The sequence below is a fragment of the Alligator mississippiensis genome, chromosome 13, assembly GCF_030867095.1.
Source record: "Alligator mississippiensis isolate rAllMis1 chromosome 13, rAllMis1, whole genome shotgun sequence".
NCBI classification, from domain to species: Eukaryota; Metazoa; Chordata; order Crocodylia; family Alligatoridae; genus Alligator; species Alligator mississippiensis.
In genome coordinates this window covers 27324479-27340800 of record NC_081836.1, presented here as the reverse complement: position 1 = coordinate 27340800, position 16322 = coordinate 27324479, and the positions used below count along the sequence as shown (strand labels likewise).

The window sequence follows — 16322 nt, the reverse complement described above, 5'->3', positions numbered from 1 at the left end:
TGTTGCAATCGCACAGTTTACCATCAGGACAATAAATCTCACCTCTCAGATCAAAGAATTGTGTGACATGCACTTGGTGCTTTACACCAAAACTAGCTACTGCATACAGAAAATGATTCTATTCCCAGCTCTCACTGCATCACATCGAAGTAACTTGGGTCAAGGTATTTCGTCCGAGCCCCCAAGGTTTGGAATAGACTCGCCGGAGGCGGCTCAAGCACCCACTCTGAGCACCTTCGAGAGACATTTGGATGCTTATCTTGCTGGGATCCTATGATCCCTGCCGACTTGTGCCTGGGGCAAGACTCAGTGATCCTCCGGGGTCCCTTCCAGCCCGAATGTCTTATGAAATCTATAACATCCTTGTTTTGCCTCTAGGAAATGACTAACACCCAGAGGAAGGCTTCCACAGCAAATAAAAAGATTGAGACTAGAAGGCTACAGGATCCATCTGAAACAAGTTTATTAGAAAACTTTTCTAGGAAGATACAAATGTTTAAAATTCCCAATTTCTTCCCCTTCACCAGGTTCAGCCCTTGTCTCCATGGCACTGTGCACGGGTGCCTCAGTAGTTCCAAATGGCTGGGTAGCCATCTGCCATGAAGGAGTGGGTCTTCACATTAGTTGAAGCTCATAAAGGAACAGTGCTGGCTCAAATTTCAGCTTTTAACTTACGGTAAAATCTCTAAGAACAATCTATAAAAGTCACAATTCTAGAACAAAATGTAATGGCACAGTGAGAGCTGGCTGCACAGCTTGGGCGGGGGGGGGGGGGGTGGGAGGGTGCATCCCTTCCAACAGGCCTACATTTTCAGTCTCAGTCAAGTTTCCTCAAATCTGAAAGCCACAAAGCAATGCATTAATCACGGAGCAGAACGTGACTGGCCAGCTCTAGCCTGTTCACTGACAGCAGCACCATGTGAAGTTGAATGTAAGTCATGGAGAATAAAACCAGCCAGGCTTGCATAAATCTGCTTCTTAACTAAGACAATAGGCCAAATTCAGTTCTGGAAGGAGGGGTGCTGCTTCCCCCCCACAACCGGAATCAGATTTGGGATGAATTTAGGCCATTAGTTCATCAAGTATCAATTAATTTAATGGTCTCCAGAATGGAACAAGCAGTTCTGCCAGTGCAGAGGTAACAGGATTTGACCGATTTATGGCCCACCTATAGGTAACATTCCTTGTCCCGCTTGATGTCCTTTATCATGTGATCTATGGGCACCCCTAGGCCCAGAATGGCAGAAGCAGTGTTGGAGAGGCCTAAATCCTGCAAACATGAGTCTGGAACACACTCGACAACCTCTGAGAGCATTAAATAGCAGTACCTCAGCAAAGCTATAGTTAGAAAGTTGTCTTTAAAAAGGGAAAGGAGGCAGGTCTGTGCTTGACCAGTGTACCTGAAGTGGAACTTGTTTAACTGGATAAGTACAAATGAGAGCCTGGATACCTTTATACAGAAAGCCTGTTAATGTCGAAAGCAGTAGTTCTCAACCTTTTTAAACTCAAGGACCTTTTGGAAAATGTTAGTGCTGAGCTTTCACTTATTTTTTGACTACAGAAAAGTAATGGAACAATTCTTCTGTTGCAAAGAACTCAAAGACCTCAACAGATAACTGGTTCTGGCACTACAGATTCCTATTTGAAATCTCTAGGTTTATCTTGTGAATCATGTGTTGGTGTTTGTACACCTAATACTGCACAGCATCCTGGCTGAGTATCACTGATCTAAAGACTCCCTTTTCCCCCTGCTTTGGCTCTAGGATGCTCAGTGTGTGAGTGCTGCCAAGTGCAAAAGCCAAATGTGAATAAAAGGCATTAGAAATCTTTCTCTAGGCCTTTGGAACAGACCCAGACAACAACCCCCTTGCTGGGCAGTGATCCTCCAGCCAACTTAACCCAAAGAAACTGTCAGGTTCCCTTATGGATGCTAAATGGGAACAAAGTGTTTAGGGGAAAGACTAGGGAGTCCTGGTAGGAGGCTCTCCACCAGACTGAGGCTCTTCCCAAAAGGCAAGTCCCACCCCTTGTAGAAGCTTTTCTTGATCTCTAGCATGTGAGATGACCAACTGGAAGAGTTGGGGAAACTGATCAGAGATGGGAGGAAAGGGCAGGGGACTTGAGTACTAGAAGAGAGCTAAGGAATGGAAAATGAAGACACAGCATGCTGAAAGGGATTATGCAGAACATGGCTCCTTCTGGAGCTTATAAAAAGTGTCTGGGCTCAGGCTCTCCCCCCACCTTTTCACTCAGTGACCATGTCTACACACGCACCATTTGTTTTCCTGGGAACAAGAAGCTTCAGCATACCTGGGGCCACTGCTATTCATCCCTGGGGAATGCCTGTGCCATGCGCCCTCTAGTGCGCGGCAATTTACCCTGGGTGGGGTCAGGAAGGCTGGGTGCTGGCCACAGCAGCCTTATGTGGGGTCCTGGGGGAGTACAGCTGTGCTCCTGCAGCTAGAAACCTGGCTGGCAGCTGAAGTGTGGCTCTGGCAGGCTGGCCCGCTTTTTTAAGACATGGGTTTTATTTGACCCCAGGATATCCCAAGGTCAAACCCAATCCCCCCCTCCTCCGCAAGGTAGCAGCACAGGAAACGCCTGCATGTGCAGTGCCATATAGCATACGTCTGCACTCATCTGGACAGGGCCAGTGATGAGAACAACCCTTCTTATAGTGGCACACTTGTGTGTATAGGAGAGATTTTTTTTAGAACAGGGCAGTGTTCCCCACTTGCAGGGGGACCAATGGGAGACCCTGCCTACTTCACCTGCAATCAAAACACATTACCTAGGGCACCATGTTGATATCCACTGAGTCATAGGCTGAAGCTCTCATCCTCTCCAATGGTTTTCTCCAGATCTCTCGCAGAGCCTCGTAGTCTGGCTTCTCCTCGTACTCTAAAGCCATTGCTTGCTGCAGGTAGCTCTGTAGGGCACCTACCAGACACCAGGAACTTCAGTACAGATGACTGTATTTCCAGAGAGCAGCACCCCCAGGCACTTCTGAACCAGCTGCTAACCACCACCAAAGCCCCCCTCATTGTTAGACAGTTGGAGGGACTTGGCTCCATATATATGCAACTTGCCCAAGGTCACCCAACATGTAAGTAGCAGAGCTGGGAAGAGAACCTGGTTTCCCCCTCCCCCACATTTGTTGTTGGCTCATACTGCCTTCAAAGCTAGGCTTGTGAATATTGCCCCACGGTGTACAGAAGCTGACACAGTGTACACCCACCCTTGTTCCAGCACAAAGGAAGTGAGGGAGCCTGAGAGCTGGCATGTCATGGTTCCCACAAGAGAGCAGCTTTGAGCTTCAGTGAGTAACTGGACTCAACCCCCACTGCTCTATGTCCCCCTCCATTCCAAGGCCCTATGCTGGTCCATACCTGGAATTGTTTTCCGGACATAGCACAGTCTCAGGAGGCCAGTCACATCCATTCTGTGCCTACAGCATTTGACAAACATTTGGTGATAAACAGCAGACACAAGCAGAGGACCCCAGAACAAGCAGCCTCCAGCCACGTGGGCAAATTAAGGCTGTGCAGGGGTGACTGAATTAGAGATGGTCGAGCCCACTCTCTGGGGGACAAACCAGACCTCACTGCACATCTGTCTGAAATGCTGGGATAAAGCCTGATTCCACTGGACTCAGGAGAGGTAACTTTCAGGGGAGCCAGCCCTTAGAAGCTGGGTGTCTTGTTAATTCTGACTGGATCAAAGCAGCTAAGTGTCCCCTGGGAGTTATGAAACCTCTGATCTTACTCCTTTACTCCCAAGGCCCCCACAGAGTGGTCAGCCATTTCTCCCACCCCAGAGCTCACCTCTTTTTCTGTTCCATCACAGCTTGAACATTGGCCAGCTCATTAGACCAGGGCAGGAAGCCGCAGAGCCACTTCAGCAAGCAGTAGCCCAGAGACTCCAGGTCACTCCGGCGAGATGGAGCTGAGGGGAGGGGAAAGAACAAAAAAAGTTTACACATGCTCAAGAAATTCTTTGAGAAAGCAGAGTTTGGGAGATGGATAAAGAGTAGGGCTGTGTGAAATTTTGACGAGCGTTTCATTTCGAAGCTGTTTCAACGCGTTTTGAGCTCGAAACAGTGAAATCAAAACAACACAAAAGGCTTCAAAACAGCTTTGAAACGAAATGAGGGCACTTGAAACATTTTGAAACGTTTCAAGTTTTGAAGCAGGCTGGTGGCAGGAGGTGGGGGAGAGCCAGGGCTGCGTTCCAAGCAGCTCCACCAGCCCCATGGAGCTCAGCCCAGCAGCAGGAGAGCCAGTGGCAGAGCTGCTCGGAGCACAGCCCTGGCTCTGATCACAGCCCTGGCCAGTGGCTCTCCCCTGCCTCCTGCCACCAGGCCCAGCTCCATGGGGCTGCGGAGCCTCCCGCCTCCAGGCTGTGCTCACCAGGGCTGTGCTCCAAGCAGCTCCGCCACTGGCTCTCCTGCCGCCTCCTACTGCCGGGCTGAGCTCCATGGGGCTGGCAGAGCCACTTGGAGTGCAGCCCTGGCTCTAAGCGCAGCCCTGGCAAGCACAGCCCAGTAGCTGGAGGCTCTGCAGATCCACTGAGCTGAGCCTGGCAATGGGAGGCAGGGAAGAGCCACTGACTATACCTGCGACTGGAGCCAGGGCTGCACTCCAAGTGGCTCCACACTGATCCTCTGCCACCTCTCACCACCAGGCTCAGCTCCATGGGGCTGCAGAGCCTCCCGCTGCGGGGCTGTGCTCACCAGGGCCGTGCTCCAAGCAGCTCTGCCAGCCTCATGGAGCTCAACCCAGCAGCAGGAGGCGAAGGGAGAGTCAGTGGCAGAACTGCTTGGAGTGCAGCCCTGGCCACTGGCTCTCTCCTGCCTCCCGCCACCAGGCTCAGCTCCGTGGGCCTGCGGAGCCTCCAGCCACCAGGCTGTGCTCACCAGGGCTGCGCTCCAAGTGGCTCCACCACTGGATCTCCTGCCGCTGAGCTGAGCTCCATGGGGCTGGCAGAGCCACTCAAAGTGCAGCCCAGCGGCAGGAGGTGGGGAGAGCCAGGGCTACACTCCAGGTGGCTCTGCCAGCCTCACGGAGTTCAACCCGCCCTCTCAGCGCTGTTGGACTCCTCCCAGGGGCATGGGCCCCCAGATCTGCATGCGGGATGACAGGACGCTGTCACTGCTGCCTGGGGCCAGCGGCAGCACCAATCTTCCTGGCACTGGGCGTGGGCTGTGCCCAAGGGTGCAGGCCCCAAGATCAGCACACGGGATGGCAGGAGGCTGCTGCTGCTGCCTGGGGCCAGCGGCAGCAGCAGCCTCCTGTCATCCCAAATGGAAATCTGGGGTCTCACACCCCTGGGAGGAGTCCGGCACAACCCCACAGCCCTCCCGGGGGCACAGGCCCCGAGATCTGTGTGCGGGATGACAGGAGGCTGCTGCTGCCAGCCAATGACACCAGTTTTGCTTTTAGCAGTTTGAGATGCAGTTTCCCAGAAAACCCTGCACCTCCTTGAAACTTGGTAGGCATCATGCCCTCAGAAGGGGCTACCATCCCTGCAATTTTCATCCAAATCAGGCAAGGAATGACAAAAGTTATAGGCATTTTAGTGATGCTCCATTATAGCCTATGGCCAAAACAGTGTTGAAATTCTGAAACAGATTCGGTTGATTTGAAATGCGACAATGATCTGAAACACTGAAATGAACCACTGTCCCTCCGAAACTGAAACAAAACACAGCCATTTCGCATAGCCCTACCCCCATCATCTGGGCCTTTTAGCAGTAGATTGGGTGAGGGACCAGTGAGTGTATGGAAGGAAAGTGCCTAGGCCAGATACTGGAGCTAGGCCCTTTCCCAGGTCTAACCCACTTTGGGGGGAAGGCTTTGGTATGCGTTCCTGTTCACCAGCACACCCTGTTCCTGGATTTCTACTCCCTACCCTGGCTGGGTTTCAGGTAGACTGGAAACATCCTCCTGCCTCCTGCCTGAGTCACTTGGTGGAGCTGCATGGCAGGAGGGAGCAGTAGGCTGGCTGGCTGGCTGGGAGGGACACTCCCTAGATGAGCATCAGGAAAAGGGAAACAAGCTCAAGTAGAGGAAGCCACAAGCCAGCAGGGCTGGCACAGCAGAGGTCTTTCCTGCTGGACTTTGCTGCCTGATATTGGGGCTGTGTGATCTCACCAACTCCTTTGTGGCTATCCAGGCTGATGAACTCAATGGTGCCCTCGTGAGGAGTCCTGCTGCCTTCATGGTGAGCCACATGCTTTCCCTCCGGGCAGTATCGAAAAGCGAAGCAGTAGCCTGCCAGAGTGACCTGAGAGAGAGTGACAAAGCTTAATGACTTGTGGAGGGACCCCAGCAAGAGGCAAGAAGGGAGCACTGTTGATCTGGGAAAGCCAAGGAGCTCGCCATCCTCTTACCCCTTCTTCAGGGAGATCTCCAGTGGGAGCCAGTGAGACTTCCAGGGCATCCCATGTTCTTTTCCCCTCTGGTTTCTTATATAAACAGACTTAAGGTAACCCAGGGCATCAGGACACTTTCCTGGCCTACACAGATCTTTGGTTTCTGTAAGCAGCAGCTCCACAGCATGCAGGCTCTGCTCACATTGCATGCGAGTCCCAGCAATTAGCGTTCCCCCCACCCCCCCCCGTGGGCACAGTGACAGAGCTCCATCTCCACTCCCAGGAGCCCTCCCACAGCCTCTGCTCACATGTGGGTCCCTCTGCCCCTGCTGTTCTCATTCCTCACCTGTGTGAGGTCCACTGGGTTCACAAAGATGTTCTCAGCAGCGAGGTCTCCATGCACATACTCGTTCTCATGGATGTACTCCAGGCAGTCTAGCTACGAGCAGACATTAGGACAGAACATCAGAGCCAGGCAAAACATTTTGGCACCTTGGTTAACTCTATTAGGCGCCTCCAGGGCAACTTTCCCTGGGTACTCAACACCTGGCAGACTGAGAAGAGGGCTCACTGGGTACAGCCCTTCTCAGCCCCTGCTGTTCAAGTGTTGAGGAACAAACCTGGGAAATTCAAGGGCTTCCATTCACTCCCCAACTTCCAGCATCCTTGAGGGTGAACACAGATACACCCAGGAGTTTATAACTACCACCTCCAGCCAACCCCACAGCCTAGCACAATCTAACACAGAGATCAGAGACTGGAGCCCAGCTCAGTCCACTGGGCCCCGGTTTGCTAAGTTACAGAGGAAAAGCAGTTTCTACTGACTTCAAATGCTTTGTGTCTGCTACTACTTCAGACCCTGAAAAATTTATTCTGGCAGATTTGTGCAATTTCATGTGGCTCTTCTCTACTTTTAAACAGGAATAGCTGGATGTGACTTGGCTTCCCATTCTCTCTCATCCTGTGCCTAGAGCAGCAGCAGACTCAGCATCTGCAATGCACTGCTCCCAAGCCCAGCCTGGGTGAGAAGCAGCATCCTCTTCACAACCCTACCCCAGAAAAGGCTGGACCTGCACGTACCAGCCGTACTGCAACCTGGAAAACTGCTTTCTCTGTCAGGTCTGTGCCATCGTCAAGGATGGACTGAAGGGTTCGCCCTAAATCTGGGAACACCAGAAACCTGTGACAAGAGAAAGAATAAATCAACTCAGGTGTTCAGCAACACCCCTCAAGGGTGATTTTCAAGGCCCTCATGCCACCATTACCCAAACCTCCATATAGACTGGTCTCCCTCCACCTCTTATTTAACAAAGGCAAAAATTTCCATCAAAAATGAAGGGAGAGAAATGCAAACCACATCAAGTAGCTCTGAAGTTTCAGCAATCCCTCTCCCTTATTACTGACAGGGCCTTTGAATCAAGATGTTTTCCCTGCTGTGAAAAGCTTACAGTCCAAGACAGAAGACACCCCACCAGGAGAGGAGTGAAGATACAGCAAGAAAAAAGGATCACTGGAAAAAGGAAGAGAGTTTTGACCATATGAACAGAAAAGGGGAAACTGTTCCAAAAAGTAATGGGTATTGCAAAGGCAGCAGTGGAAAGAGAGGAGGCAAGGAGAAAGGAAAGGCAGGAGTAAACAAAAGCACCCAGGCAGGTCAGGATGGGCTGAGTAGGAAATTGATGCAGAAGACATGAAGTTGAAGCAGCAGAAGAAAAAGACATTTTTCACCTGTAGTATTCTGGAAAGACTAAATGGAGGAGTGATGACAGGTGGGGGTTATAGCCATCACCACTGCATATACTACAGGGTTAGAAGTTGGTGGGAAGATAGCCAGAAAAGGAACGTATTACAGAGGGGAGGACACAGGCAGAGCCTGAAGTAGGATGAGAGAAAACAGATCCTGTGAGATGGAGAGGGCAATAGTTCTAGACATGCAGGAACCCCTAGCCATGCCTGTCTGCAGTCATGGACCTGCCTTACCTGTAGCTACTTGCATGGAATCCAAAGCCAATGCAGTTTGGAATTCCCAGCAAAGGCACCAAATGCATCTTCTTCCACTTATCCACTAGGAGGGAGACACAACAGTCAGAGAGTTGTGGCTTTGCTGTGTTGCTGGCTGAGGCACTTTACAATTGGAAAGGCACCCACCCAGCCCAACAGGCAGGAACTGCCCTTTCCTCACAGACCCCTTCTGCACCTGGCAGGCCAGATACAAAGCTCACCCATAAGCAACAGTTAAGCAGACAGCTGGGTGTCAGGTAAACAGAGCTCTAGAGGGAATCACTGACAGATAAGTGGGGACAGAGGAAATGCTGCAGGGATGCTAAGTTTTGGCCAGGGAAGGAAAAGATGTCAAGCTCTTCCCACAGCAGCAGGTTTACCCCAGGTGCTTCGACAGGGGGTGAGTGCCACACAGCAGCTCTGCACAGCTTGGTCTGAAAGAACAGCTCAGGAATGGGACTCTCAGCAACCTAGGGCTGATGAACCCTGGAGATCATGCATCCACCACCTGACAGGCCAGGATGCAAGATAAACATCTGCCTCTGAAACCAACACACAAGTCATGGACAGGGGAGGTCCTACCGCACACACCAGGGCCAAGTACCAGGAAGTTACTGCACAGGTACTGCCCAGGAGGGCCCATGGACCTTGTCCTTTCCTGCTTCTGGGACAGGGGACACTTTACACACTGATCAGTACTGGATGCCTTTCAGCACTGACTGATTAACAAACTGATGCCCCCAAGTGGCCTTATAAGAGAGTTCCCTGGCTGCTCTGCAGGGATGACCCAGTGACTGGGGGCTCAGCCTTCCAGAAAATAATCCACACCTCCTCCTCCAGGAAGGACTGACCTGTGGCTTTCTTGGCAGCTCGCTGTAAGAAGTTCTGCTCATTGTAGATCTTCCCATTTTTGGCATCCTGAGAGGGTGAGGAGAAAGAGGTGAAATTTCAGTGTTTAACCATCACTTACTATACAGTGACAGTACATCTCTGGCAATTCTTGCCTGCTCATCTCAGGGCTCTCCACTAAGCAGGTGATGATTTAAAATCCCTATTTTATGGAAATGGAGTGACCTGCCTAAGGTCACCCAGCAGCTCAGTAGCTGAGGTGGGAACAGACAGGGTCTCTGGATTCTCTGTCCAAGGTCTACTGAACCACACCACCTCCCAGTATCTGGACAGCTCAGCTAGCCCCAGAACAGAGGTCTCAGGACAGAGAGTTCTAAGTGCTACTGATTTTAACACTTTGCAGGTTAGCAAGTGCCCCAGAACTGAGAGACCTGCAGTCAGTTTTGAAGTAAAAGCTGTCACACCATGATTATTGAACTGCTTATTCTATGAACTTTCTTGAGCCATTCTGGGCTGATGAAAGGAGTTAAATCCACCAGCCCATTCAGCTACTGCATGAGTATGACTGTAGCTTATAACAGGGAAGTTCCAACCAGGAATTGCACAGTAGCCCAAAACAGGCAGCTCCCAGCTGTATTCCAGCCTGTCAGAAAATAGCAAATCCAGCATGGAAGCCTCTTCTTACAGCACTTGCCACCCAACAGAGGTTCCAGCTCAACTGCTGGGTGCTGGCCCTGAGCTCTCAGGACCCATCCTTATATACCAGTGGGGATCTGTCCCCACCTGCGTTTGGTACTTCCCTTTTCTTACTGCTTTTCCTTAGTGACCCAAGATACCCAGATGCTCATTCAGAAGCTGCAGGACACAAGCTAGCTTAGCTATTTTAGGATGTCACATGATAGGAGGTGGTGGCCATTCTAGATCTGCTGGCCCTGCTTGATATCATGAGCCCCACACCCATGCAGCCAGCAATGCTGTAAATCAGCCAGCAGACATTTTGAATATCAAGCTGCAGAGCCTGTCTAGACTTTAGTGCCTTTCTGCTAGGAACATTTTGGCTGGTGGGATGTGAAGAACTGCCCTCAGCACCAGTTCATACCTGCGTATCTATACATCCACTGGCCTGTACTCCCATCATATCCCACACTCTGTAAGGGATAGGATGGGGGCCTTGGGTCATAGGTAGAAACAATGGGGAGTGATAGCTATTGAGTGAGGGCTTAGATCAGTGATTCTCAATCAGTGCTGCAGACCCCTGGGGTGCTTTGAGATCCTTTCAGGGATGCCACAGGGTACCTTGTAATGTTAGCACTGATAGATATGCAAATATGATTCACAAGACAAACCCAGAGGAATCCAGCAGGAATCCATAGTGTTAAAAACATTCTGACCTGTAAGGTTGAGAACCACTGGGTTAGATGGTTGCTGGATAAACGGTGCTATGGCAGAACTGCTGAATGGAGAAGCTGGTGATGCGGGGAGCAGTGGGGGAGGGCATGTGTGTTTGTGCACGTGTGTGTGTCACAGGCATGATTAAGGCTTCTTGGAAACTAATTAGTTCTGCCCAGCTTTGTGGTATTTACCCTGTACTGGACAAGACTCCCCACCAATGCCCTCCCTCTCCCAGATGGTTGTTTCCCCAACACAAAAGGGAGAATAAGTTGGTTCATGTTACTGCAAAAGAAGGTCTGTCTTAAAACACCTAACTCCCTGTGCATGCTAATCATCATTGCTGCTGCTGCCAAAGACAAATTTCTGAAAACCATTAGTTTCCATAGCCAAGGCAGATGTGAGACGGCAAGCTGGACTCAACTGTGGCTCATGAATTGTCAGCAATGCTGCCAGCTACATTCCAGCTGTAGAGTAGTTATTACTGGGAATGAGGACAGTTCTGTCTGAAGACCCTGGCTGGATTGGCAGATGCCAGGGAGCTGGCACAGGGCTACAAGGCTAGATTAATCAGCATTTGATTTAGAAGCTCTCTCTGGAGCTGCAGAGGAAGACATGGAGAATCTCTTACTGTTGGGGTCTAAAGTAATTTTCCACACTGAGCACAACCAAGAGCCTGATTTTCAGGGATTCTGAACATCTTCAGCTTCCACTGGATTTCAACAGGATCTGTGGGTGCTCAACAGCTCTAGAGAAAGTGCCAGGAATCTTACATGGAAAAAACTGTTACTCTTGTAACAACTAATAACATGTGTTACCACATTTGCTATCCTGAAATCAACAGGACTGCAGAGGGATAACTGACAGTAAATATGCGGATAGTGAGTCTAAGCGGCAGCCACTCTGGAACAGCTTTTCTTTAAATACTCGCATCTGTTTTCCTTGCATTGCTGTAAGGAGGCCCGAATTCTATTCAAAGCCAAGTAAAATACTCCTAGGGAACTGTAATGGGCTTTTCAGCCTATGGAGGAAGTCCAGTCATTTCTTCAAATAAGCGCTACCTGCAGCAATGCTAGTTGCTCCCCCATTATCTCTCACAGTTTAAAGGCCAAAGGGCATCACTATGATTTCCTGGTCTGAACTTGTGCGTTAAAGCATTCTACAACTGTTTGCCATGGCTTCTGGCAGGATATCAGCCAGTCAGACCACAGGGCCCCACACACACAGAACACTAAGCCTTATGAACACAGATCAGGACTCACAAGTTTGAGAGAGTATCTTTGCTTTTGAGGACAGGCTCCAGATGCTGACTGTGCTGCAAAGGGATGGAATCAACAAGGTTATGGGAGCATGAGACACGGGTATTTGCAATGCTGGTAGCCCAGAAACTAGCATTACTAAATATACCAAGTTGCAATTTGACTCCTATTTCATTATTCTCTGCCTCTTTCACTTCAGGGCTGTGAAAACACTATCTGTGAAGACTTCTTTGCAAGTGGCTATGTGACAATTCCCACCTTGCTTCCAAGGCATAAGACCTTTTTCCCTTTTCCTGTCCAAGTCTTGTAAAAGCTTTAAGCACACTAGCATCTAGGCATGGCCACATCATCAGGGCAGTTTGTTCTTTGAACACAGTATGCAAACAGGAAGAGTCATCCCCAGAGAAAGGAGGAAAAAAGCATACAGAACAGCAAGCCAGTGACAAAGCAGCTCATAGTGCACGTTGCCTTTTTCTAGAGACAGGACCTTTGAGGTAAACAGCCAGATTAACATATATAAAGGAAGTGTAGACTCCCAAATTCAAGCACTGGTAGGAACAGGGAAACCCATCTGTACAGTGACACCATGTTGATATTAATATAAATGTACCTTTAGAATTCTCCAAGTGTGTTTTGGTCAAAATATAAGATCTTAAACTTTTTCCTACAGGTCAGCCTCTGTCGTTCACTTTTCACATCTCAGAGCAACCAGACACAAGGATTCTGGTAGGGAATGAAAGGGGCAGTCTGCGCTGCCTAAACAGGGCAAGACTACAGGATCCGGAGTGAGATGGGGGAAGGATGACTATGTCCTTCACTTGTCTAAGTTGCCACTGTGCCTATGACTGGTCCTGCCTGCAACTGGGAAGTATTACCACGAGACTCCAGTTTTCATACAGCAATATATCCTCTCTTCCCCACCAGCCTGAACCTTCACCCCCTTGCCATAGTACAAGGTCACACAGCACCTTCATATATCAGCCCCCAGTTGCCCTGGCTCAGAAGCTTCACAAGTTTCCACTGTTTGTTGTTCTGGTCTGTCAGGATTTCCCCCTCTGGGAGAGGAGCCACCAGGACATTCCTGATGCGCCGTGGAGATCGGGGACTGAGCTTTGCTTCAATGGGGAGACACAAAAAAGATCAAATAGCAAGAGACAATACAAAAAGATGCACCATACCCATTCTCAAGCAAAATGCAGCCCAGATTCAAATCCAGATTTACTCTGAGCAATCTACAGTGGCTTGTCTCCCATTCCCAGGGACTTTACCCCGCTCCCTTGATAAAGCCCTGGATTTCAGCTACTTTCCACTCAGCAGAGAATCAGACTTTTCTTACAGTTCAGCCACAGCCCTCTACCTCAGCCAGGAGGTGAAGGAAGAAAAGGAACAATAGGGAAGACAGGCACACAGACAGCCAAAGCACAAGTAAACCATTTCTGCAGTGCCCCAGCACCAAATAATAGCAATGATATTTCTGTCTTCTTCTCCCACCCCAAGCACAACAGAGCTCAGCAGTGCCCTGATTCTCACCTTTGGATGCCACTGCAGTCCCCGGGGACACGGCCTTGGGGCTCCGAGTCGCCTGTCTGGCTGCAGTAAAAGTTGGGATTTTCTCAGGCGACATCCATTCTACTTTTGTTTTCACAGGAGATGTCACTGGCAGCAATGGCTCCTCCTGCATCAAGGCTGTACAAAGAGAAAACAGTGCATAAAGAAATGGGCCCTCACAATACAGTCCAGATTATGCCAGTGATGAAAATCATATTACTCTGTTACTAGCATTTTTCATCCATGGCCCTCAAGCCCTTTACAGTTACTGTAGTTTCATGATCCACTCCGGTAAAGTCAACAAATGAGGCTATTCCCACTGTACAGACTGAGAACTTCAAGCACAGAAGAGACAATTGACTTCTCCATGGCAACTGCCTAATGCCCCAAAGTCCCCAGTTCAAGCTGTATTTCCTTTCTCCTCTGCAAGTGTGTCTGAAAACCAACAATTTGGCATACTCTAGGGTTACTTACCATACATCCAGATTTTCCTGGACATATTCTCTTTTTGAGCCCTCCGATCTGTCTGGGTGGGTTTTTTAAATCTACCCAAATGTCCAGGATTTTGCCGTGTTCCAGGGGTAGGAGCAGGGGGAGTGTGATCGGAGGCAGCAGGGAGCACAGACATACCTGCCTGCAGCTGCAGCGGCATGGGCAGACCCATATGGTGCTCCCTGCTGCCTCCATCGCCCTCCCCCTGCTCCTACCCCTGGAGTATAGCAAAATCCCAGACATTTGGTCAGGGCAGGGGGGGAGGGGAGGCAGCAGGGAACTCTGTGGCTGGCCAGCAGTACAGGCGCTGGTGCCTGCACTCACTGGGCTCGCAGGGACTGATCAGCCAGGAGCTGATGGGGAGCAGAGGGGAAGGAGGGGGAAGAGCGGGGAGAGGGCCCTGGCCACTGCAACCCTATCCCAGGGCAGGGGGTGCCACATGCCTCCCTTCCTCTTCCCTCCAACCTGTGCTGCCGCTGGACAGGCTCCACCATTGCCTGCATGAATCAGAGTCACCGGTCAGGACACGGAGACCTAGGGCTGCTCCGGCAGGGCTGGGGGGCTGCAGGTCGGCAGCGAGGGGCACAGGGACGGGGCGCGAGGACAGACTGTGGGTTGGGAGTGCCGGGCGCTGGCAGTACCAGGGAGCTGCGGGTCGGGAGTGAGGGGCACCATTGTGGCCCGGGGGCAGGGTGCTGCGGGTTGGAGTGAGGGGCACGGGCAGGGCTGGGGTCAGTGGGTCGGGAGCGAGAGGCAGCAGGGGCGGGGGACAGAAGGGGCAGGGTTGGGGCACTGCCACCCTCCAATCATACTGTGCCCCCACCATGACGTGTGTCCTCTTTTTTGGACCTGGAAATGTGGTAACCCCAAGTGCTGCCAGCCTTTTTGGCAGGCGTGCCACAAGTTAGCCCAAAACCGTCACCGAGGCCTACTGCATCCCCTTGCCTCGGCCGACCTGCCCCGTGCCCTGCCCCAGCCGCAGCCGCCGAGTCTCCCAGCACAAGCACCGCCCACAGCCGGGCCCTGGCTCCGGCCCGGCCCGGCCCGGCCCGGCCCGGCCCCTTGCCTGCGGCTTCCCGGCTGCAGCCTCCGGCGGCGGCGGGCGCCCCGTGCGCGGGGGGCTCCTGGGCCCGCGCCGGCAGCCGCTCCCCGCAGCCCGGGCAGAAGCGGAAGGCGGGCTCCAGCCTCTGGCCGCAGCCGGGGCAGAAGCGCATCATCCTGCAAGACAAGCGCGGAGGAGTCAGCGCCGCGCGGGGCCCGGCCCGGCCCGGCCCGGCCCGGCCCCCAAGGGTCCCCGCTCGCCCGGCCCGGCCCGGCCCGGCCCGGCCCCCAAGGGTCCCCGCTCCGCCCGGCCCGGCCCAGACCTGAGCGCCTCGCAGGGCGGCGGCGGTGGCAGCGGGGGACGACCGCCCCGAGCCCGAGCCCCGCGCCCGCGTCTCCCCATGGCCGCCCGGCCCCGCCCCGCCCCAACCCCGCCCCGGGAGCGTCGCGAGTTCCCGGCGCCGGGAAAGGTAGCGCGGGGCCCACCCCGACCTGCCGCGCTCGCGGCCTCGGCCCGGCCCGGCCCCTCCTTCCGCGGGGCGCTGGTTCCGGGGGGTTGGCGGCGGCGGTCGATGGCGCGCGGGGCCGGGGCCTGCTGCGCTCACACGAAAGCTGGACACAAACCAGCAAAACACATCTTGGGACCCTCGCCTGAGAGCGGGTTTGGTCCCTTTTACAGCTGAGGGGCCGCTTCTGTGGTGGAAACTGCTGGGTGCGGCTGCTGTCCACCAGCGCAGCGAGCCAGGGCCTGTGCGGCCAGGCTGCACTTACTGGATGGACCAGGCACAGATACCTACCGTGTAGCACGGGCCTGGCAGGATTTGGGGCCATTTCCTCTTGTCCTGGTAACAGCTGTTGGTCTGAGCCCTGTTGAGATTTGTGGTTCCCAATCTTTTCAGACTCCAGCGGCAGGTCGGTACATCTACACGCCCCTTGGAAAATGCTGGCTCTTAATTTTTCACTCATTTTTGGACTGCAGACGAATCACAGGGCAGTTCTCCTGCAGCAAAGACCTCAGACCACAACAGGTCAGAATATGTTGGATGCTGCGGATTCCTATTTGAAATCTCTGGGTTTATCTTGTGAAGGATGTTGGCACGGTGCTAATATAGCGCATGTCCTGCGGCACTCATGAGCCTGAAGTTGGTTCCTTATTCCCGGTTCCTTAATAAAAGTTTCTTGTTAATGAATTACCCACCCTAAAAAGAGAATTTCGTTAGCTGTGCGTATTTACTAATTAATACATAAAATAATATCTTGCATCAAGTACAGATCCCTAAAGGAAGATGAGATTCAGATGGGATTATGGGGCAAAATACTACTTGGGCCACCTTCTACTTCCTGTCGATGCCCCCGAGAGACTGTCCCAA

The 16322-nt window shown here is 52.1% G+C and overlaps 1 protein-coding gene across 5 annotated transcripts; it reads right to left on the bottom strand.

The window, feature by feature from the left end:
• Window positions 1-446: 446 nt before the first annotated feature.
• Window positions 447-16016, bottom strand: VRK3 (VRK serine/threonine kinase 3). 5 transcript variants are annotated; one of them, XM_059716615.1, is made up of 15 exons: window positions 15276-15377; window positions 14978-15129; window positions 13402-13557; window positions 12840-12986; window positions 11875-11927; window positions 9226-9292; window positions 8354-8438; window positions 7454-7553; window positions 6720-6812; window positions 6392-6466; window positions 6153-6285; window positions 3825-3945; window positions 3390-3448; window positions 2792-2940; window positions 447-837 (listed from the first exon to the last, which is right to left on the bottom strand). In XM_059716615.1, exons 1-14 carry the CDS (start codon window positions 15353-15355, stop codon window positions 2792-2794), a joined length of 1470 nt encoding a protein of 489 aa, XP_059572598.1. In that variant the 5' UTR covers window positions 15356-15377; the 3' UTR covers window positions 447-837. The 5 variants fall into 5 exon arrangements, with proteins under 5 accessions (XP_059572598.1, XP_019348654.1, XP_059572600.1 ...); XM_019493109.2 differs by lacking the exons at window positions 14978-15129; window positions 15276-15377 and adding an exon at window positions 15750-16016; XM_059716617.1 differs by lacking the exon at window positions 3390-3448 and having other exon boundaries at window positions 15276-15378.
• Window positions 16017-16322: the final 306 nt, after the last annotated feature.